Source organism: Porites lutea, chromosome 10, assembly GCF_958299795.1.
Source record: "Porites lutea chromosome 10, jaPorLute2.1, whole genome shotgun sequence".
NCBI lineage: Eukaryota > Metazoa > Cnidaria > Anthozoa > Scleractinia > Poritidae > Porites > Porites lutea.
The window spans coordinates 28,406,638-28,431,358 of NC_133210.1; the positions used below are offsets into that span (position 1 = coordinate 28,406,638).

A 24,721-nucleotide genomic window follows, 5' to 3' on the forward strand; every position below is an offset into this window, starting at 1 on the left:
GTTTCCAGGGAATAGAAATTTATAGTACTCGACTCTTGTTATTTAAGTTACGTACACTATTTGAAAACGGTTCAATAACTTAATCGCACCGTTTTTGTTAGACTCTGTTTGAAACGTTACCTGTATCTGATTTAACTCATTTCGCATTACATAAAATACATTTTATCGTCTTGTTCACAGTTAAAATACATTAGATATTTAGATCTAAATATCACAATCACGTAATACAAAACGTATTCGAAAAATCTTTTAGTTTTCTTGCACTCTTGTTTTCTAGTATACACTGTATTATCTCCAGTGCTAAAACCTAGCTTCGGAATATTTATGATTTGAGCTACTACTTACGTCCCACTCTAAGTTGTTTTTTTTAACGATTTCATTCTTTTTAGTAGGGACTACTTCTAGGACGTACCTTGGTCTTTCCGAGGGTAACCGGTAACAACAAAGAAACCCATCAAAACAGAGAAAAAACTTCACTGTTCAGACTTTGACAAGAAAAAAACAACTTGTCAAACTTTCCAATTACACAAGCAACTTTTCCTTGCCAAGGTATACTTGCTCGTGTAAATGCGAGAGAGTGACCAACATCAATTTTCTCCTAACAATATCCGGGAATACATTATCAAGAGAAATGGTTAAGAGAATTTAAAAAAATGATTACCTCAGGGAAAATGCGTGGATCTTTAAACAAATCCTCTCAGCTAACTCTTTAAGGAAATGTACGGAGATCAGTTTGGAGAATTTGGATGTGGATACTGGGGCTTAAAGGGTTATACGTAGTAAGCAAAGAAAGTCAGTTTTACAGCTTGTGTTTCGGGTAAGCTGTAGCTACCATGTACTAACCTTAAAGTCATTTTAACTAGCCAACAAAAAAATTATGAGCAGGGTTGATTACAGTTCTTCTGCAATTTGAATTCCCCCGCAAAACGTTGGCAAGTTAAGAACAGACTTCACCATTCCGATACTCTAATAGCAAAATCCACTAGCCCCGGGCAATCGGACACTACTTCTAGTTCTTTGCACGCTAAGGGTTTTGCTAGAGTAGAACGAGAATCAATAGAGTTTTCTGCGTAACTGACCACCCACCCCTCTCTTAAGTCACAATTTTGCCTTACGTGAGAAGTAAGTGTTAATGTTGACTTAGGGGAGGGGTAGGTAGTCAGTTACCCAGACACCTTAATTGATCCCAGAACTTAATGGTCAGGGTGGTGTTCGATTTCCACCATAATGTCTCCTTCACCGACTTTGTCTCCAGCTGCAAAGTTAACGGCTTTCACCTGGATCAAAGAGGAAAGAAACAGAGGAAAGAGACTTCAACGGTAATTCGGAGATCTAGCCCTTCTTTGGAGAAAATCCTCTTTGAGGCGACTCTGAAGGACTTTTTGGGCGTACGCAGGTTTGAACCAATCTAAATACACATATTTTTTATTCGGGAGCAAATTGGTCTTAGATTGCAAATCATTCCTGTGGTGCCTAGTTTTTTCAGATTGACAAACATTGAAGGCATTTTCGAGGTTAAGCTAACTGATTTTCAGTTTAACTAACACCATATATCATTAACACCAGAATTACCCTTGGGCTGTGAATCGGCTTAAAGTGACGTTAAAATGTGTTCCCACCTTAGAAAAAAAGAGAGGGCCTGGGCGTACCCACAAGGCCCCACGAACCGCGGTCACATGATCACGATGCAACGGTGGCTCTTTTTCCTTGCTTTTCAAACCACTGAGCAAGCTGGCAGATATGTATCAACCCAAGTTTCTGATAATTTCATTGCCTTTTCAAACGCACCCCTGTGATGTTTCACAGGGAAGTTCCTTTTTGTGTGTTTTTCGCCCAAGGAAAACTACCGGGTTTTCCGGTAATTATTTTCTATTTAAGTCAAAAGTCTTCTCCTTTCTAAGGAGTTTGCTGTACTCAACATTGTTCCCAAGATACTATAAATCTCGGAAGAGAAACCGGCTCCTTCTGCGAAAGATTTATAATAACGAAGAGTCTACCCTACTAGGGTATTCGGTAGCATTTGGAAGTACCGGATGCAGTGGTTCGGACGTGCACCGTTCGCGCCGCTAGTGCGAACGTTGTCAGGCACTACGAACTCCTGGGGGGGGGGGGGTTATCTGGGGCATGCCCCCCTGGGAAATTTGTAAAGTTGGACTCTCTTAAATGCAATTTCCTGCGTTCCCTGGACCGGAATTGGGTAACCGGAATTATGACAGGAATCATCTCTTTTTTTCGATTGTATACATTACATAACAAAGTGAGTAAAATAAGGGTCAAGTCTTTCTTTGGTTAATAAATGTAAAAAAAAAAAGGATTTTCACAATTAAAAAAAGTAATTCTTTCGTGTGAACTACCGGAAGTTACATGTCAAATAACCGGGTCCTGCTTGAAACGAAACACTTGCCCTACGTGTACGAGGATCGCGCTTTGCACACGCTTATCTGCTTCCACACCTCGAGAGGATTTATTCAAGTTAAAATAAAAATATATAACGGCTGCTATGTAAGCACAGTGTGCCCAACATTTAAAATGGGACTTTCTAGAAGGAATGCCGCGAAGGTGCGAAGAGACAAAATGATATAAAGAATATGACATGAAAGTAAAACAAGGAGCTTTCGGCTAAACAAGAAATGTAAGCTTACCGTGCCAGAAAGACCCGCATGTAAACTGTTCTGCATCTTCATTGCTTCTACTACTGCAAGCTCTTGTCCTTCGTGAACCTGTCAAAACAGAGTAGACTATGACTTATGCAGCAGTTGTCAGTAGTGTTAAAAGTAAATTCGGGATCCCTTAACTAAGACCATCAACCTTCGAAGTTTCTTATAGATTGCAGCTGGGAGTTTCTATCTGAAATAGGACATCTGACCACAACTACAAGAATTCTTCATTTTGTTGTTTTCATTTGTAAATTGAGGCTACTGGTTTATACATCTCAGTGGCACTGATAAATTTTAATGAGGAAACAAAACGAAATGAATTCTGTTAGTGGTAGATAAACCTTCGTCATCGTGAAAATGGCCTATTGAGAACTGGCGTTGGAACCATAGCAGGCGCCGTTATTTAAGGGCCAAGGGAGAAATTTCGAGGATGCGCGCGCAGGAGGAGGAGGAAAAAAGTGCGCGTACTCGTGCGCTCTATAACAACCAACGCCGAAGAAAAACTAACCGGCGTCTGCCACGCAGGCTCCGTTGAACAGGAAGAGGTTACTTACAACAGAGGCTACAACTGACCTTGCGCGGAAGATAAGGTTACAAGAAATAGGATGGCAGTAATGTTATGGCAAAATAAAGAGCAACCAAAATTGGACACTACGTTTTAGTCGTAGCAGCTTCAGCCTCTCAAGCAAACGTTTTTTTTTTTGGCTCGTCAGGCAGTCCTCTTCTTGGAGAAGAAAAGCGAGACGAAGCCCTGAGAACGTGTTCGTGGGACGCGATAGCAGCTTCGGCCGCGGAGGTGTTTATAAGATTTTCAAGTAGAGCTAACTGTTGGTGACATTTCCCCTTAAAGGTTAATGAAGAGTTAACTGTTTAGATTGACATGACTTACCTCGTCTCCGACACTGACAGCAACTGATACCACTGTGCCAGGCATGGGTGACTTGAGGAATGGAGACATGTCCTCCTGAAAAGTTATAGAAGAGGAAAATAATTACCCACAATATCAATATTCAGTGAAACCTGCATCAAGCGGACAAGAGAGTCTGTAAATCTCAAACTCTTCTCCCTATGCTTTCTGAAAGACAAAGAGGGTAGGGTAGGGTAGAGGGTTCTCCAAATATAGACCTTGTCACGGTTTTCGACGCCATCTTGACGAGTAGGCAAACGCATGAGAAATTACAGTGATTGTATGAGAATCTAATGTCGAATAATTTCCATAGAACGGCTGTTCTGAAAAAAAAATGATTTGTAAACTAAAGCTTCACTCCTAAGGATTCTCCTGAAACAGTTTGAGGGCGTTACAAGCACTAGAAGACCTAGAACCACTTTTTAAAATTTTCTATACATTTGTCTGTAAGAAAGTCCCGGGAATATTGGAGACAAATATATGGAAAAGCTAAAGCAAGCCTTTGGAGAAATTTAAGCACAGGTATGCCCCCCCTTTTTTTTTAGGGTAATCCTTTGCTTTGTAGCTTTAGTTTACAATTGATATTTTGTTCAGAACAGCCATTCTACGGAAATTATTCGACATCAGATTCTCATACAAACACTGTAATTTCTCACACGTTTGCCTACTCGTCAATATGGCGTCGAAAACCGTGACAAGGTCTATTAAGGTAAAAAGGACAAAAAATTTAAAGAAATAAACCTTCCCCGCATTCCGCTCCAGTAAGCAAGCATAAAGAAATGAGGTCGAGACAAATCACTGCATTTCCTCCACTTGAGCCTTGACTTGATGCCTTTGTTTACAGGAATGCGGGAAAGGTCTATGCAGACAAGATCATCACACTTAAAGTTGCGAAAAGAGAACGCCTGAAAAAATTCAGGCTTGCTGGGATTTTATCTTGACCTCTTAGAGCGCTGCACCTGTATCGCAGAGGTCAGGGTTCGAATCCCGCGGCAAACCTAAATTTTCCCAGCCTTTTCGCATTTGTTATCATGTTTTCATACAACAATGTAGAGACCTTTAGATTCTAGGACGAGAGCGACTACGAGTACGAGATTTAACTTGAATTTTTTTGGCGTATTCTCAAAGTACAGACTCGCTAAAGTACTTCATTTTACCATTTTTTAGAAAAGTAAGCACTGTTACCTTTAGTGAAGGACGTTACGCCCTCTTCCGATCGCAAAGTGATAAAACGTCTAACATTTGATAACTTGTTTTCGCCACTTCCACATTCTCGCTAAAACTCGTAGTAGAATGACGACGGCTACCACGTTTTCCCGCCAAAATGACACTGGCTCACGCGCGTGCACTACTTAGTACCGAGAAAATCTCGTACTCGTAGTCGTAATCGTCTTAGAATCTAAAGCCTTCTAGTGTTAAGGAGCAAATACGACAAATTTATCACTATCATAAAACAGTGGCCTCGCACCTCTTAAAAGCGTCTAATTTCATTACCCCTATATGTCGCACCTCTTCGTTTTGTTTTGGGGATGGGTTACATTTTTAACTTTCTTTGTCCATTGTTTACCCAAAATGCACTGGTATCACAGATGTAGCTCTTGCTAAAACTTTAAGGGGCCAAAATAAACTCCTCAAGAAAAGTAGCTATTCCATCAGCTCTCATCAGCATTGCTCAACTTTTGACAGGAACAGAGGAGGTAGTAGTAGAAGAAAAAGATAAATTTCCCATACCTCTTTAATCTCCGGCATGTACTTCATGTATTCGTACTGATCTTGTGTGTGTACTCTGAGCTTGTACTATGACAAAAAGAACACGGATTATAAATCTTTCTGAAGAAAGATACTCCCTTTGCAGCAGGCCCTTTTCATTTAGTACCCACCGTTGTTCCATAATGCTGGATTTTAAACAGATTCCCTTCCTTCTTTAATGTCTGCAAGAAAAAGAATACTGCTTTATACTAACTTGTCAAACCATCATGAGTAATATAAGAGGATAAAAAAAGGAAGTTGCTATCGTTCATAAGGTTTAAAGATTTACGGCTTGCCATTCAGTCAAGCTGTAGCTACCAAGTATCAGTTAAAAGTCATTTCAGCTGGCCTAAAAAAGTTTTTTTAATGAGTAGGATTGATTATGTTGCTAGCATAGAATTTCTTACAGAATTATTGACCATTCGAGAAGCTATTTCGAACACTCGGCTGAGTTTCCACTCACCGTATGCAATGAAATTTGTAAGTTCAAGAACAAGCTCTGAAGAACCAGTTTGAAAGAGTTTGTGCGCTCCAGATCGAATTGTCCTTTCAAGTGGACGTGCTGGCTTTTTAAGGGATGGAAGATGAGATGGAACAAAACCTCACGAAACAAGGGATAGAACTCATAACATGACTCAACCCACACATGACATCAACGCCGGCACTTGGACCCAGGCCACATTGGTAGGAGGTGAGTGCAGGTAATGTACCACACTTACTCAGTCTCCCAAGAACCGATAAGCCTGCCTGTGGCCTTCTAAGTGTCCTCAACTAATTGAAGACACTTTTGAGGTCACATTTTACAATAACTGAGTGATTTCTCAAGTGCTAATTGGTCAAAACCTTTGGTCAATAGGACTACAGACAATGAAAATAACGTGATGGTGGCGCCGTTTGCTTTCTCTTTTCTTGGCTTCGAACAACTCGCCTGCAGCTCGTTGTTCCGCTTGAGCTTTGAACATTCTGAGGTCATTTCTATGGTCGATAAGAGTACAGTCCACGGAAAATTGTTCCAATTTGATAATTGGAATTTGGAATGTTGGCTTTTGGGGAAAAGAGAAAACCGGAGTACCCAGAGAAAAAAACTTCTCGGACCAAGGGAGAGAACCAACAGCAAATTTAACCCTCTCCCGGCCTCGAAGTTAGTCTAAAACCGCTTTGTTGTTGTAACTCACTTTTCTCTGTCTGGAATACTCGGATGAGACACTGCATGACAAAATGGAAACGTTATCAAAATATAATATACGATTTGCCTTTAAGGTCACAATCACATTACAGGAGTGAGTGAGCGGCAGTACACAAGGCACCCTATAGATCACCTAGGAAATACTGCTAATGATGTCATCTTTAAAAGAGCATGGCTCTATTCTTACCTGCAATAATGCGGTGTTTCCATTGACTCTTGCTTCAAACACAGGATCAGATAACTTGGAAGTAGTGCTGAAATCCACAGAGCGGCCTTCGACAGTAACCTGAAATGACCAAACATTGGATCAGATAGCCTGTCAGTGGTTTTAAAGGTTAATACAGAGCGATTTTATCAGTGTATTAAAGTGGACCTCACTGCACTTCTTTCACAGAGAGGAGCAAAAGCAGCAGAAGGGGATCAGTGACCTACGTAATGGTGTAGAAAACATGGTTACAGCTATTCAAATAAATGGAGGGTCTACAAGAATGACGAACATATAAGCGCATGTAGGATGCGCTGTCGCATGTGCAGTAGCATGCTGACCATAAGCTTCTTCCGTTAGGATGAAGTCACCAATAATTGGCCTTGTTCAAAAATACCATAATACTCTTTGTTGTCCCTCCAAAATTTTGCATAAGCATTGTTTTCAATTTCTCTTCGGCGATTGTAAGTCCCAAGAAAAATTGAAAACAATGCTTGTGCAAAATTTTGGAGGGACAAAAAAGAATAATTTTATGGAAGTTTTGAAAAAGGCCCACTGTCAACAGGTTACTACGTTTGCCAATTTTGCTTCTGTGTATGCTTGCATTGTAACAAGGCTGATATTGTGTAGAAAAATTAGCTTTGCATGACATCAATGACATAGAAACACACAACAGAGCAGGGCAGCACCATAGGTATAGCCTGTAATAGCTATCCTAAAACCTCTGTTCAAAGTCTTTTGTAGCTTAGATGTCCATCCGCGACACAAGCCATTGTAAAGTTTCACACAAACGGCACCAAAGGCTTGTAAAGCCATAGCCTGCGAGCAAGCTCTTCTTTTGGGGGAGTTGCGAGAAATCAAGTGACTGCCGCATACGATAGGAGAGCAAGTGCAAGGGGTCTGTCCCTCACGGCTTTCGCAGCTCGCCCGCGCATTTGCTTGCAGCTCGCTTCGCTAGCCACTCGAAATGGAGAGCTCGCCCACAGTATAGTAAAGCCAAAGAAACTTTAGGATGGCTACAGGCAACCATAGAAAAACATGAGCAAAATTGTGTACCCAATCTACAAAGGCCAAGGATCCCGCCAAAACATAAAAAATAACAATGAAAGAAATATAGTGTACCTTGAAACCTCCTTCGGGTTTTGCCTTTACAATGACGGGATAATCCTCTTTGTTCAAGGTTATCATCAGATCCCAAGACTGTTCCTTCTTAATCACCGCATTTTGTCTAAAACAGAAGCCAAATGTTCACCATATTAATTTGAGTTAGTCCCTTCAAGTGCTTACTTTAAGGTTCCAGCTCTTTGGCGCGGGACTTACTTGTCAACAGGGGCACTTGAACAGGTAATCAAACGACCTTTCTGTTTCACCTATTTGCGCTCAACTTACTTTTCCTGGTTTTTAAATGTTTTAGCCCTCAATGATCTCTGTACAAAGAAATATGCAGTAGTAGCCAATAATTCATCTCTCTCGTGTTCAGTCAGCTGATGTCCTACAACAAACGCAAAAATGGAAAATAGATCAAGACTTGCAACACTGACAGTGACAACACAGGCAGCCCAGCTTACAACCGTACAGTTTCAAAAGTAAAGCAGGGGTTGTAACACTGACAGTATCAACACAGGCAACCCAGCTTACCACAGTATTGTTCCCAAAGTAAATCAGGAATTAACACTGACATTGTCAACACAGGCAGCCCAGCTTACTACCATACAGTTTCGACCCACATGACCGAGAACAGCAGCCATAGGTGTTGTTATTTTCGAGTGGTCAATACTCTCAGGTGTCAAAAAATGTCAACGTTTTAGGCAACTTCAAAATAACTGTATCAGTCAGAACACTTGTTTAAAGGGCAAAATCTGCAGGGCTTAATACTTTAGAAGACAAGAGGGACCCCCTCTCTAATAAAGTTCTCCATTTTCAGAGGAAGAAAGTTATTAAGCACCCCCTTTCTACACATCTCCTGTCACCTTATTCTTCACAACCAGATTAATAATTAATAGAGTGTGTTAATTAATCATGACTGTAACACTTCATGTTCAATCATGTGGACTTATCCAGTATGGTTATTCATGTGCTGGGAGTTCGGATTAGTTTTTGATTTTCAGCTGCATGACCTCCAACTTCATGTGCTTAAGCGTTTCCACTTTGTGTTCTAGTCTTCATGCAGAATTGATACCATTTTGAGGTTGTTTGAAAAAGCAGTGTGGTGCCCAGTTTCGCCAAATTAAATAATGCTCTCGGCACCTCAAACGTGCTTGAAATAAATAAGCCCCCCCACCCGAGGGGTTTATAGAGGATTTACAGTAATTATTATGAAATGTTGACTACTTTCACACACTTACCTTTAAACCCACTTGGGTACTCCTGTGGCAGAAACTTAGTGGTTATGTCACCAAGACGAAATTTGGGGTGATTCAGGACATCACGGAGCAGTGAAACATTGTATGTCACACCTGAAATATGAAATTAACATTATTTAAACACCCCTTAAGTGTACAGCTATTTCGAGAAAGTGCACGCGACAATCCCGAAAGGTATTGTGGGTGGTTTTGAGTTCACTGTTATTCAGAGAAATTTGAAAGAATGGCATGAGAGGCATGAGAGGCTATGCTTGAGAGACCAACAAAAGTAGGTTCGACAGCTACAGTGTCAGGAACAGTGTATTGATCATATCCCATATTATCTTTCGGGATTATCAAGTGCACAACCTTTCCTGAAATAGCTGTATAAATAGACATGATTTGTGCCCAACAAACCCCCCCACACCCCTGCCCCCTGCTCCTCGCTTACAAACTCCACCATAGAGATCACTGAAACCTGCCGCAGAGAGGGAATTAAGCGGGATGTGGGTGGGGTGAGGGTGGAAGTGACGCAGATAAAACAAGAAAATGTTACTTGCAGAGGGATTAATAATTTCTCAAATAAGACAATCATTATCAATGTGGAAATAATAATTAATTTTTACCAAAAAGTCCGAAAATGGTGGGGTTGCCCTGAGTATCAGGCCTTCCATAGGGGTTAGGGGAGAGTATATTGTAGAGCCGTCTCCCCGTGTCTCTCTCTCTCTTCTCCTATCCCCCCCTCCCTCTGCCCCAGAAATGATAAGGTGGGGTAGGGTTTGAAGGAATATTATTAGGGAACTTTAGCATTGAGGATGGTGATGGCAGCAGAAATGTCACTTTTATATTAAATTCGCCTTTTTTAAACTTTTTCGCGTTTATTCCAATTCACTGAACACGTCAAATGTGGGCGAATTTCTCTAGAATTGACTTGGGGACCACATTCAAGGGAAGGAAAAATCTATAAAACTTAAAATTAGGCATTTTCAAGTTGCAGTCATGCAGCATAACAAGGAAATGTACAAAATAAGTGTGATGGACGTGCAGAGTTGTTGCTTTGCCTAACATATCTGCTGCTTTTTTGACATCCTCGTTTCTGTCACTGATGTTGTTGCTTAAGCTCCCTATCGTCTTATTACATGCATAATGCCATGCGTAGTGAGCAGCAAATCCGCAAGGGAAAATCCTCAAAATTAAGAGATTCACACAGTCCCCACTTGTCCCCAGTCTTGCTGAGGCATAAGAGCCTCAACTAAAACAACAGAAAGCACCTGTAAAATGAATTTATTGTGTGTGATAAATCCCGCCATCTACGCAAAAGACAACAAATATGACAGAGCTAATACCTCTGATAACATAGGAGTCCAGTGCTTTGTTCATCGTATCAAGGGCCTCATTTCTTGTGGCTCCATGAGTTGCAAGCTTTCAAAAAGAAACAGACTTTGGCAAATTAATTTTTAAAAAAATGGTTCACTGTTCACAGTCCTCTATTTTTTTGTAAGCTTGTAAGGATCGAGAGCTTACTGGTATGGGTGACCATATTGGTTTCATAGGTACCCAGAGGGTAGGCATCCACAGTTCACACTCATCCAAGATGGCCGACCGTAACTCAAAGACTTCAATCTCAACGATCTTACAGAAAAATAGGGGACTGTGAACAATCTATAAATATGAATGGGCAAACTTCATGAAACTACTCAAATCACTGGTTATTAAGCTTTACAGGGGATGTATCAAGAGGATATAGCTGTTTCAGTCCAATTCTGTGTCAAAGTTATAGACCATTTTACAGTCATGAGTTTAGCTCCCTAGCCTCTGTGTGAGGCTGAGGATGGCCTTGTTTTGATACAAACTTCTCTCCTTTCCTTATGAAAATCCCGTTAAAAGATAAGAGCTAGTTAGCATAAGAATAACATGGGGAAGGGCTGTATCAAAACAAGGTCAACTCCAGCCTCGTTTGCACCCATAACTGTAAAATAAACTATTACTTTATGCCACTACCCAAATGCAAAGTTTTTTTGTACCATGACAAAGAGAAGAAAAGGAAGTACCAACAAAGAGTTATTGACGTGGAAATGGGATCGTTTACCCCCCTGGTTTCTGACATGAACGGAGAAATGGGCAAATAATGCAAACTTTTCCTGAGCAACTTTATGGACAAACTTTCCCGGAACAATGGCAAGTCTTATGCCAGTGCCATATCTTGGAAAGAACGTGCATATCTTTTGAAATTCTATGATCAGTCCACGCATGTGCTCGAGGGTCTTGAACCCTTTTTCTCAAGAATGCTGACTTTTGAGATGATTTTAGTGTTAATACAAGGAATGCGGACATTTTTAAATTAGTTTTCGTGTGAATTTTAGAGTAGTTTTTTAGACAGTATTTTTATTAGTTGGTTATTGTTATGAAGAAGATAACAAACAACTTCATCAGGGAGAACTAACTTTGATATTTTTTTTCAGTCGGTGACTTCTTGAGGCATATAATTTAAACTATAGTAACTATGTTGAAACTTGAAAAAGTTGGCCAAACTTTTTCAAGTTTCAATCTATGTCCATCCTTGCCATCTGTTGCAACAAACACCAGGAAATAGTTTTAAATAAATGCCTGAATATAGTCTTACAAAAAAAATGGACCATTGTGTTTGGAAGTCAATTGATGCAAAAATAGTTTTAGCCTTTCAAAAAAATAGCAAAGAGTGATATAATCCACTTCATCAGTGATTAAAAGTTCTTCTGTGGAAAGAAAATGGAAGCTGTATGTATTTTGCACTGGAAAGCAGTGCACAAAAAATCAATACCTTTGATATCATGGAATCATAATAAATGCTAATTTCACTTCCTTCAATAATGCCACTGTCACAACGAACCTAGAAAAAAAAATTAAGAAACAAAAAAATACAAGCTACAATAAATAGGAAAAAGTTATAACTTGAAGAAGATCTATTAATTACATCAGAAGAGTGGGACCCTGTTCCACTTTAGGGAAAACCCATCCCTTTATAATCCCTCCCCACCCCCTCTCACAGCATTACTGTCAAACTCAGAAAACCATTAATTTTAAATATTTGAAAATTTTTAGGGATGTTGATTGTGTAGTGACCAATCACAATAAAGTTCAGGACACATGAGCAAACCTCAAAACTGCAAACCAATTACTGTTGCTGTTTGCGGTTTAGTTTTCTTAAGCCTTATTGGCTTTTTGCTCGCAACACAATAACATTCCATAAATGCTTCTGGTGTTCACGGTTTTGTCAGTTTCACAGCAAGATGACATAAAACAAAGGAGTCTATAAGTTTGTGGAAGCAAGAGTCTGAGAATCAAAATCAATACTCATCCATGGCCGGTTATTCCAATAACATAGCTATACCATGTAGGAGGTGGAAGAAAACACAACACATTTAAAAAAATACTTACGTTTGGAATATGAGTTGGTTCAATGTACTTGTACAGTCTTCCAATAGATGGCAAACCAAAGTTCTTATATGGATCCTATGAAAAAAATATTTTACTGATCTTTAACCTTTTCCTGTTAATGGACAAAATGCACTATACATTCTGATTGGAGAAACAAATGTTTAAAAACATTGCTTTAATAATAATGATGAAAAATAGTAACAAACTTTTTGGATGCAAGATCACCAATAAGAAAAAAAAGAATCTTACACATCAAAGACAGTTTTGTCGTTCTTGAAGTCTAGAATATGCAACAACCCAAAGAACTGGGAGATTAACTCACGATGAAAGTAAAATCTTTCAAAAAGAGTAAGTCAGACCTCAGCATAGACTCTGCATTCCACTGCCCAGCCATTGATTGGAATATCTGCCTGTGTGATGCCCAAGGGATGACCTGAAAAGACAAGAGGCTGAATAATAAATTAATGGCATTTAATTTTGGCTAATGTTATTTAACTAAGTTAGCCACCACGAACTTAGTGGTCAAGCGGTCCATGAGCTTAAGGGTCAAGCAGTTCATGAGCTTAGCCGTCAAGCGTTCCACGAGCTTAGCGGGAATCCAGCGGTCAATCCCATAACTGATAAGTGCAGGCTCACATGGTGTGTGGTAGCTTTGTACACTGCTAGGATCTTTGAGTTCTTTGTTAAGGGTTTGTGCAGCGGTCTGTGGAGCAGTTGCTTTAGTGTCTCATTGTAAGGATTTCAGGGGATGAATCGTGCCCGTTCTTGTATGGTTTGAAACATCTTTTCACCCTTTACAAGTTAAATGAAAAAGTTGTCCATGGCTGTTAAAACTGATGATGTTACAGGTGGTAGAAGGGACGTGGATCTTCACAAGTGGTTTTGGATGATTCAGGGGTGAATGAGTTTAAGGGTCAATAAAGGGTTAATCGAGGCATGCTTCAAAAGGCTTGTTTTACTGAATAAAAGGAGGAACAACAGTTGGTAATTGCTGACTACTGAGGTGTATAACATTGTCTACTGGATAAATCACTATCCAATGGAACGTGCAATTGGTTTCCCTAATGCTTATCTGCTAGATAGTGACTTATCCAGTGAATATCACTATCTAACAAACCAGGTCCCGCAGTATTGTCGGATTCAATTTACTGGTATGGATGAAATGGACGCACATGGAATTTATGATCAAAAGGAAGAGCATTTCAGTACCTGCTGCTACTCTGATCATGTGTTCCACAAGATCAACTCCAGCCACCATCTCAGTGATGGGATGTTCTACTTGCAAGCGAGTGTTCATTTCCAGGAAGTAGAAATTCTTCTGCGAGTCAACCAGGCACTCAACAGTGCCAGCCGAGTCATAACCGACTTCCTTAGCAAGAGCTACAGCTTGCTGACCCATGGCTTTTCTCATGTCTGGGTCCACAAATGGACTGCAAGAAAACAAATGCTAGTTTTTAGTCTAACAATAACTTCATTTAGATGACTGCTTAGGTCTTAGAACTAATATAGAATAGCAAAATACATTCACACCTAAACTGCCTGAAAGCCAACAACAGAAAATTCAAAAGGAAATTTCATTCCACTGTGATCTGTATTTCCTTCAAAATAATATTTCAGGATCCTTAGGGTGTTTGGAAAAACTTTTTCCACCATAAAAAAGCCAAGTAAAATTTACTTGTTCAGAAAAAAAAGAAAAATAGGAAGAAGTGAACTGAAGAGAAAGTTAACAGCCAGTGGGGGAAGTGTCTTGTTTTTGTCCAAATAATCTAGAAATCTCCCCTTCTACACATGGCCAAACTTTAAACACTGTCATTTATTGCCAGCAGGAATAAATGTTAGCAAAGATCTCAACTTTGGGTAGCTTTGCTTGTCACTGACACGATGGCGACCAGAAAACAGCTCAACTAACTTAAAGAGCGTTTTTGGACAAAACTTCTGGTGGCACATTGACTAAAGAAGCACACTTGCTGAGCGATAAACCCATCTTTGTTGAAATTCACAGGACTAGCTATATGACTAATTTCTTTCCTTCAACATGTACTTATTCTAAGAAATGAAGTGAAGTATTGTGTAATCAAGAAGGGAGGATAAATCATGCTTAGCTCCTATATTTTTACCTGGGGGACTCTTCAATGACCTTCTGGTTTCGCCTTTGGATCGAACACTCTCTTTCATTAACATAAACCTATTTTAAAACAAACAAATTCAAAAGTAAACCATGTCTGTCATCAAACTGGCAGCAAAGAATGGTAAGGATTGAATCTAGGTGCCTGTTTTACAGAGGAGTCTGTTAGAGACAAAAATGTCAACTGTTTCAGATTGATAATACAATAATAATAATTAATATATGAACTGGAACTTACAGCATTTCCATGTTTGTCTCCAACCACCTTTTAAGCAAAAAAGAAAGACTATAGCAACACATATACATGTATAGCAATTTGAGTATGTCCACATATTGTACCAAAGCCCTATCCAAATCAATCAATCCTTTAATAATATTGAAATCACTCTTCGACACACTAAGTGCCTTCATACACAGTAGCGAGACAACCCTTGGTTGTGGCAAACAGACTCATGGTGCAAAGGAAGGGAGGGGGAGGGGGAGGGGGGAGAAGGGCGCTGGAGCTGTGTTGCATCAACCTTCCCTTGCATTTCTGGATCAATTTAGGTTTCTGGGAAACTGCCCACCTACCCCTCCCCTAAGCCATCATTTTGCCCTAAGTGTGAATGTTAGCTTAGGGGAGGGGTAGGTGGGATACCTAAATTGATCCCATTTTTCTGTGTTTGGCAATATTTAAAGGATATCACATTTTTGGATGAGGCCATGCTAGGGTAAATTCAACTAGTCTTTGGCATTTATTTTGTGCAGACATATTGTTCATTTAAAATGTTATGTCAGACATAGTTCCCCTCACAATAGTGAAAACCAGGCCAAGAAACACGCTTATCACTACTAAAAAGGCTACTATGGCAGAGAGCCAAACTGAAATTGTGTGTTAATTTAATATGCTCTAGAAGATTATACAACTACAATACAACTGAAGTTATGAATATATGAAAATCACATTATGTGAACTGCAGAGTGAAGAATTGTATGAATGAAGACCATCACAGTTATATACGCAACCTCTACAACTGATAGAATTGCCGCTGAACTCCTGCTAATTGTGACCCAGAGTATGTGTTCTTAAATCATATTTCTCGTATGGGTCAATATTCACCTGAATCTCAATATGCCTTGGATTGTCAATAAACTTCTCAACCAACAATCTGTCATCTCCAAAACTTGAACTGGCCTCTTGAGAAGAGAGACGGAACCCTTCCCTGATTAAAAAAAATAATAACAAGAACTCACTATAATTTTATTTGCCTCTGTGGGAGTCTGTGCAACCAATACAAACTTAACTGCAGCATTCATGGTGATCAAGAATTAAAGTAATGATTTGTAATTGACTTCCAACAAAAAAATTATTAATAAGAGTTCAGAGATGCACATGCTGCTTTCAATTCATTCTCTTCTGTCTCTCTCCACCTGAGTAGGATAATTTCATCCAAAATAAATTTATTTCCATAAAAAAGGAGGTGTTTAAAAAGGATGCAAAAAGGGAAAAGAAGAACTTAATATCCCCTGAGGCTTTACTGGTAGTTCCTATAATTATCATTAATAATAATATTATTATTAAATGATAGTATACTCAAGGCAATTATGGTAGGGAGCCCAATGCTCTGAGCCTTTGAAATCCAGGGTGCCCAGTTTATGATCTATGGCAAAAACTGAAATTTTAGAACTAGTCGCCCAGGAGCAAAACTAAGGAGCCAGGGGCCACCTGGTGCTGTCAAAGAACAGCCCTGATACTAATTGGTTTCTTCACAATTTATTTCAAACACTGGGCTAACAAAATTTCTACAAAAAAACTATCATGGCTTATACTTCTAATATTAACCTTACTGCAAATTAAGGTAAATTTTACAAATGTGACATACTAGCAGACATATTATTATATACCGGTAGATCCATAGCTGAAAACAAATGAGACCAATTTTTTATTCCTATTTAGCAATACCAAGGCTGCACTCTAAGGAAAATTGAAGGGAGCCCAGTGCTCTGAAACTGTAAAATCTAGGGTGCCCAGCATATGAGTTGTATGAAAAATCTGTGATTTTCTATTCGCCCGAGGGCAAAAGTTTGGCGCCAGGGGCCTGAATACATGTGATAATAATAAAAAAGAGTTGCATGTAATTGAAAACAGACAAGATATCTCACTTAGTTTCATCATCATTCCAAGCAATCCTCATTCCTTTACCACCGCCACCAGCAGAAGCTTTTATCATCACAGGGTAACCAATTTCATTAGCTATCCTAACTGCATCCTCATCATCCTACAAAAACATTATAAATTAAAAGTCACCTTAGACTGTATTACAATCATATAGACTGCAGAGCTGTAACCCATAACACCTGTTATGGCTGAGCTTACTTGATATTATGGGTGACCAAAGTAGAAAGCTAAAGATGACACAGAAACTGTTTATTTTTAGTGAGATGTCACTGGTAAACTGCTATTTGCTATGGTTGCTTCAAAACATAGTGACAGCCCTGCACTGTACATAAACATATACCTGCCAACTTTATCTGAGTCAAATACGTGAGATTTTTGTCTTGTCATGACCGGGACTTCTGAAATCGTCACAGCAAACATTACTGAAAATGTGCGAAGATGTTCTGAAAACCATTGAGCACATCCGAAGCTATTCAGAAGACGACAATTTTAGTGTGTTTAGTTTTCATTAGAACACAAAGTCATTATTCAGCATCTATTTGGAATATTTTCGGGGAAATTGAATTGAGTTTTCCTTATTTATCATGTGTTAAGGAACAATTCATCCAGATTTGTGAGTCAAGTGTGAGAGATTGTACTTGATGCATGAGATTGATGTCTTTAGTCAGCAGGCATGAGACTCACATACATGTTATCAACCCTCCAAGTTGCAACCATTTTAGTCATCATGGCGCCTAAAATTTTGAAGCTGGCGACTTGATTTGTAAAAAAGTTTCCCTAAACCAACAGAACTGGTCACCAAATGGCGGCCAAGCAAAAACTTTCACTTGGAGGGTTGGTAATGTGGGAGAGTTGGCAGGTATATAAATATGACTTATCCTTTGTGAAAACTATGTAATCCATTCATGGCTCGGTAACTCTTGCCTTCACCCTTACCCAGGAATAATGTCGAAATAAGTGGGCTGCTGGCTAATTTTACCAGCTGAAAAAGACCTAATCACAGCTTAAAATTGCTTGGAAAGCAAAGACATGTCGTAATTTTGAAGATGCAGTTGAGTTAAGAGGCCAGCTTGACTTGTAACAAAAGCCTGCTTAGTTTTCCTTAGCTAAAACTATGCTTATCCTCCAGTAGCACCATCGAAAAAGGAACATTCCTTTTTTTAATTTATAAATGAAAAGATAGTTGATTTTTAACAATACTGATTTGTTCACTCACTGGCTATTCTAGCATTGGCTTTGTTAACTGTTATAATATATGTGACCTCTCATGCGAAAAAAAATCGTTATTTTATTTTTTTAATTCCTTATTGTTCATTATGATTAAATTTTATGATAAACAAAAACTTGGATTTATAGCTTAAAGTGCAAGTATTGATGAAATAAATAATGTCTTGCAGCTCACTTGCCTTAACAACTCCTTCAAATCCAGGGATGATACTGACACCAGCCTTCTTGCCAATCAGTTTGCTTTGAATTTTATCTCCCATTGCTTGCATTGCAGCAGCATTGGGACCAATGAATGTCACACCAGCCTTTTCCTGTTGTTAAAAATAAACAGAAGAGTATGCTTTTGTGTAACCAAATGTTAAATTTTCTCGCAACAGCAGCAACAAAAAAGTTATGAGAATTAGTAAATTGATCCCCAGAGGGAAAATGCTTTGACCTCTTATTAAAATATCTCAACTTATTCTTTTAGAAAATGCATGGGGATTAGTGATTCATAGTTCACGTGACCAGTGTGTAACTAGCCCCCCGCCTTCCCAAGTCACTCAGTCAGTAAGCCAGTCACGCAGCCACTCATTCAGCCAGTCAGTCAGTCAGTCAGTCTGTCAATCAGCCAGTCATGCAGTCAGTCAGCCAGTCACTCAGTAAGTCTGTCAGTCAGTCAGTCATTCACTCAGTCAGTAAGTCATTCAGTCAGTTAGTCAATTAGCCAGTAAGTCAGCTAGTCAGTCATTCAGTCAGTCAGTCATCTAGTCAGTCATCTAGTCAGTCAGCCAGTCAGTCAGTCATTAGCCAGTCGGGCAGTCAGTCATTCAGCCAGTCAGTCAGTCAGTCAGTCAGAATTGTTTAAAGTATCATTTCGTGTTTAACCACTTTTTTAACTGGTTCTACATCATCTGAAAGATACACTAAAGGAAAAAGATACACTATATGAAAGAAAAAAACATTATTCACCAATCTAGCCACAAACTTGCTGTTTTCTGATAGAAAGCCATATCCTGGATGGACCTGAAAAGAAATGTATCACTTTAAGAAGTCTGTCTGATCCTTCAATGTCAAAACTTCATTGTAAACGTAAATGATCTAATAGACAACTGGGGCATTAATTTTTATTTAATTTCAAGGGCCCAGGAAGGAGCATTCAAACGATAGGAGGAGTTTTTAAAAGTAAGAGGCATTTTTTTTTGCATAACTGTAACAAGCTAAACAAAATACATGTAATGTAAAATGCTCTGGGAACAGTACAATATCCAGTGCATCCTGAAGGCATCAAGTACATCAATAAATCAATAGATTTAAAGCAAAATAACAACTCTGCTTATGTAACACACTTTTTTTGCATATCTCTTTGCCTTCAGTGAATGCCCATGATGTGAAAATGCCTAATTTTTTGTATTATGGAGGACATAAACAGGCGACAATGAAATTTTTTGTCTTTTTCAACTTGAACATTCAAGGTTCTTAAAATTCAACCCCAGGAGGGTTCATCTACAAATAAAGGAGGTTGGAATAAACATGATGAAGATTTGCCTGAATAAAATTGAGGAGAAAACAATATAAAATTAAATGCCAGAATAGGTAGTCATAAATTATATTACTCACTGCCTGTGCACCAGTTATGTTGATTGCTTCCATAATGGCGTCCATGTTCAGGTAGCTCTGATTTGTTGGTGGTGGGCCTACACAAAATGACTCGTCAGCCATTTTTACGTGAAGCTGGAAAATAAGTTACATGCAAAGTTAATGCTGGTGCTTAAAATATGACAGGTGAAAGAGAAAGGCTCCGCAGGTAAGTCTGCTTTATATCTTACAAAGATCAATTTGTTTACTAAGGAAACAAAAGAATCTTTAACAGCATCCAACTAAATTAGGGCATAATTAACTTTAGCAAATCACACGAACAATTTTAATGCCAAAATTTTAAGAGGCGTTTTACACTAATAATAATAATAACAACAATAATAATAAAAATAATAATAATAATAATAATAACATTAACATTCGTAGACCTCATCAAGACATTGAAGAGAAGTTAACTGCTTGACTTTTATGGAGATGTGGGTGGGCTGATTACCCGGAAAAACCCAGGCCAGTGCAAAATAAATAATGATGGTAACGTCTGGGACACTTTCCAAAGCCAGCCCTTGTTTGTAAGAACTTAAGTGCACTAACCACACTTCTGTACTTTTTCCTTGTTGATATATAAGCGGTAAGGTGCTGCCTGCATGTTCTAATGCAGATTTTATAAGACAAGAATAGACTGAACATTTATTTAACATTTTGACAAGCACAGCGTGAATCACTCCAGCAAATTAATATTCTCAAAAACTTATCAAAACATACTGCATTGGCATCAGCTTCACTGTATATTGCTACAGTTTTGATTCCCAGACGCTTGCATGTTTTCATCACCTGAAAACGATATAAAAAAAAACGATATAGGGCGAATTCATCATCACAGTCATAATTATACTGTTGATAGTACAAATTATCTTACCCTGCATGCTATCTCTCCTCTGTTAGCTATCAAAACTTTATCGAACAGCTGAAAAACAAAATCAGAGACAATAAAGGGGTAGCTGGTACCTTGAATAAGCATGTAAGCAGGTTCAAGTTATAACGGTTTTACTCTACCATTCATTTATCAATATTTTGTTTTGACTTTTGTAATAATTAAAAGTGGCACCATGAGAAAAATTTTGACATTAACATAATTTTTCAGACTGACATGTAATCTAAGGTAAAAAGGTAGAGGCGTACATGAGCCAAAGGTCCAAATGGCCTGAGCTTATCCCAGTCTTGTAAGGCCATCCCCCGCTTCCTTTTCATTTAGTGTCGAATGCGTTTCCTGATATTGGGTCTGTCAGTCGGATTGAAAAAAAAAATCTAAAAAAAAAAATCACAAGAAGTCTCGGAATAGGAGACTCTGGAACCCCAGGATGACGTTAAAAGTTAATATTCACATAATATTTTTATTTGCATTAACAAAATGCACAATATACTGTAAAAAAATGTTCCTGTCTTTGTTCCTGTTTTTCTCTATGCTGTTACTATGCTCATTTTCAGATTAAAAGAATTATTTCATGTGAAAAATGGTTTAACTACGTCATTAAATTTTTTGTTTGTGAAAATGCCAAAAATTTGGGTCAGTCAGATGACGCTAAACAGAGAAAAAAAAAGAGGATGGCTTTAGCATGAAGCACCTACAGGTAATGCTACTCCCCCCTGGATGAGATGCTAGTCCATTGCAGGGTTACCTCCCATCAGTATGTCGCCGATACCCATTTATACACCTGGGTGAAGAGAGGCAAAGTGGAGTAAAGTTCCTTGTCTAAGGGGACAATGTGACGGGCAAGGCTTGAAACCTGGACCTCCAGATCTGGAGTTCAAGGTGTTAACCACTCGGCCACACATGCCGCCACATGTAATCTAAGACTACAAACTAATCAGAATAAAGGCTCTTATAAAACATTTTTGTGATTTTGAAGTGTTTATGTACAGTGTAGTTATCACAGGAAATGGAAATTCAATAAACTGCACACCTTTTCTCTGGCAATACTTGAGGTCTGCAAACCTCTAAAGCATGCCTGCTGATATCCATTGAAAAGATATGTTCTTTGCTGTTGAAAAAATCGACAACACAAAAAGATCTGACATCAACAGTATACAATAAAGACTAAGAATGTTATCAATCTATCCTTAACCTTCTTCACCTTCTATCAGCATGTGGATTATGCATAAGTATTCTCCAAACAGTCTTCTACACTGTATGCAGTTAGTATGGTATAGATATAGACAATTTGCTTACCAGTCAATTAACGTTGTTATGTTTACTTAGATGCTGATCATCGTAAAGAATTAATTGTGGGTCAGGAACCTACTGTTGACCAGTGTGGAGATATTTAACCATTTCACTCTTACTGTTCAGTTATAGAGAGAAGTTACTTAGTTCTACCACTGACGTTGCGAAATCCTGTGACCATGTGTTTATTCACAGCGGTAGATATAGGGACGTAACTAAGGAAAAGCCAAGTCAATTCAGCAAATTATTTTTACTGATCTGTACCTTAAAATTAACTCAATTGTTTTCCAGAGCAATTTGAGCTGGAGATATGGTCGTTTTCATGTAATGGAATAAGCTGGTAGCCAGCATCACACCAAGAAAACTTTTTTTTTTCATGTCCTTTGCAAACAAGCCAATCTGCTTGTCTTTTCCTGTAAATTTCTTAACTTTTTCTATGTTTGGATTTTGATTCAGAAACCATCTGTGTAAGAAAAGCTTGGGGGTGGCCCTGATACCCAGGTCACAGAAAATTTGCTTATGCCCCACCCCCGGACTAACAAGGCTGCAATGCAAATGCTCAACATTTAATAAGCTAAGGGAGGGGGATGGGCGAAGATGGAATTGACTGATGCATAACTTTTTTGCTGGCAATACACTACTAAGTTGCTGAGAGTAAAATGTGATTCCTATGAGATGCAACTTTTCTGCTTATCTACGTGACAAGCTATATTGCATTCAAGATCAATAATTTGTCCATAAGAAATAGCAGTTATCAAGGGAATTAAAAGACAAAATACAGCATGAGATTGAACAACGATTTCCAGTTATGCAATCTGATTTGGCTGAAATCGATTAGACAAAATAGGCATTCCCATCTGGCTGAATAGCAAAAGGTAACGCAATGAACCGAAAGTGCCCGGCTGAGAGCAAATTAAAGAATGATTGTTATTATTTATTTATTTTAATTAGAACTATGGGTGTCCCGTTAAAGATTCAGCTTTCGATTAACCAAAAACAAAACCAGTAATTATTAGGGGACTTGTTAAGAAACTTCTCAGATTTCTGGAGATTGGTTTTAAAAATAATAAGCTTATAGCCAAGTTCATTTGTATGCATGAGCAACGTGCAGTCTCACACGACAGAGTAGAAAATGCTACTAACTAACAAAATAAAGGCTCCCTGTGCAAAAAATAACAGATAAACATTCTAAACCATAAAATTACAAACTAACCTTGCAAGTTCTACAAGCTCCTTGAACGAAAGACGATAGACCAAAGCCGATACCTCTGGAAGCCATCGCCATGTTCAACTCTTGACCTGGGAGCCTGTCATGCTTGATTTCAGCGGATACAGATTGTACCGCAAGAGACTGGAAACTAGCGCCTTGTAAGATACGCAGAACGAACGCAGAAAGACGTCGATGATTTTTGTCCTGCTTTTGGTAGTCGATTGCTCGTCGTAAAAGGTAAATGACATTCTTACTTTAATGAATTATTACATTTAAGTGTTAAGCTACGTCCTGATGAGCTTCAATCTTTTATTTGGTGGGTTTTCTACACAATTCTCTCGTGATCGTTTAATCGTTCTCTCTAGCATGTTTTACAGAAACGTGCAAAGTTTTTGTTTTCTTTAAATCTTAACTCATCTGTGTCTGTTGTTCAGATCATGATCATTCCAATTCGCTGCTTCACTTGCGGAAAAGTTATTGGAAACAAGTGGGAAGCTTACCTGGGTTTACTTCAAGCAGAATACACAGAAGGGTGAGGAAAATAAAGTGGGGTATCCAATGTCAGAAAATTCGACCCCCCGGACAATTAGCCCCCGACAACTAGCGCCCACATTATTAGATTCCAGTTTCGAACTGGGCTGGCTGTTGGGGGCGAATCTTCTGGGGGGCGAATTGTCTGACGTTCTAAAGTTGTTTAGGAGTTGGCTTTGTGCTTTATTGAGAGAAATATAGAAGATATCTTAGGAGCTGGCTGCATGGTATGGTGGAGATGTGATTTACCAGTGACACCTACCCTTCGAAGCCAAAGATTGATTGTGGTGTTTGATGAAGCAGGGTTTAAAGAGAAACTCCAGACCTAAGGAATTACAATTATTATTATTTGATAAATATGTTTAAAATTACTTTTTCATCAGCACTTGTTAATTGGATACAGAAAAGAACTTTCCAAATGTTCATGCGACTTTTCCATCACTCATCCAAAGTAATCAAGCTAGCAAGAAAGTAATAAAAGGAATACTTGAATTTGCTTCATTCTGCAAGCTCAATAAAATGATTTTATTTGCACTACTGTAGATTTCCAACTTGTACAGCATGTTTGGAACGTCTGTGAAAAAATAACTGAACAGGACATCTGTTAGTGACAGAAAATATAGATAGAAAAAGAAAAAGAAAAAGAAGGAAAAAGGCTTACAGTCAAAAAAAAATTGCCATGCATTGAACTATCCAAATGGAAAACGTTATGCCAGAGGCAGCATTCTTTGTATTTAGCCGACTGTGCCACGGTGACCTTCACTGATTCAGGACTTATGAGATTTACAGTAGCTTGCTTGTGACTTGGCCTGGTAGATATCTTTATAGATCTGGGGTTAATTAAATAAAGCTTTTACAAGTGTAATTTACAAGTGTAGCTATTGTTTTCAGACTCTAAAACAATGGCTACACTTGTTGTACACTTGTTGCAGATGTAAAAGTTTTATTAAATTGACCCTTGGTCCCAGCTGTTCAAAAGGTGGATAGTGCTATCCACTGGATAAATCACTATCTGTTGGATAGCGCAATTGGTTTCCCTAATATTTATCCACTGGATAGTGATTTATCCGGTGGTTAGCACTATCCAGCTCAAATCCTTGTACACAGGTGAGGGCCAGAACAAGGATTTTGGCCGTGTTTCACAGACAGACTTAACCAGAGTTTAGTTTCATCTGTGGTGAAGGCTAGCCCAGTGACTATTGTAAGCT

At 38.8% G+C, this 24,721-nt stretch overlaps 1 protein-coding gene across 1 annotated transcript; it reads right to left on the reverse strand.

The window, feature by feature from the left end:
- Position 1: 1 nt before the first annotated feature.
- Positions 2-23,088, reverse strand: LOC140950949 (propionyl-CoA carboxylase alpha chain, mitochondrial-like). Its single transcript, XM_073400162.1, has 25 exons — positions 22,986-23,088; positions 21,513-21,590; positions 20,468-20,515; positions 20,314-20,382; positions 19,573-19,686; positions 18,925-18,978; positions 18,153-18,284; positions 16,731-16,846; positions 15,688-15,790; positions 14,827-14,853; positions 14,581-14,648; positions 13,673-13,893; positions 12,823-12,896; positions 12,464-12,538; positions 11,847-11,915; positions 10,393-10,468; positions 9,050-9,160; positions 8,094-8,196; positions 7,827-7,932; positions 6,687-6,785; positions 5,445-5,495; positions 5,296-5,361; positions 3,547-3,621; positions 2,643-2,720; positions 2-1,277 (listed from the first exon to the last, which is right to left on the reverse strand). The coding sequence occupies exons 1-25, from the start codon at positions 23,055-23,057 to the stop codon at positions 1,194-1,196; spliced, it is 2,169 nt and encodes a 722-aa protein (XP_073256263.1). The 5' UTR covers positions 23,058-23,088; the 3' UTR covers positions 2-1,193.
- Positions 23,089-24,721: the final 1,633 nt, after the last annotated feature.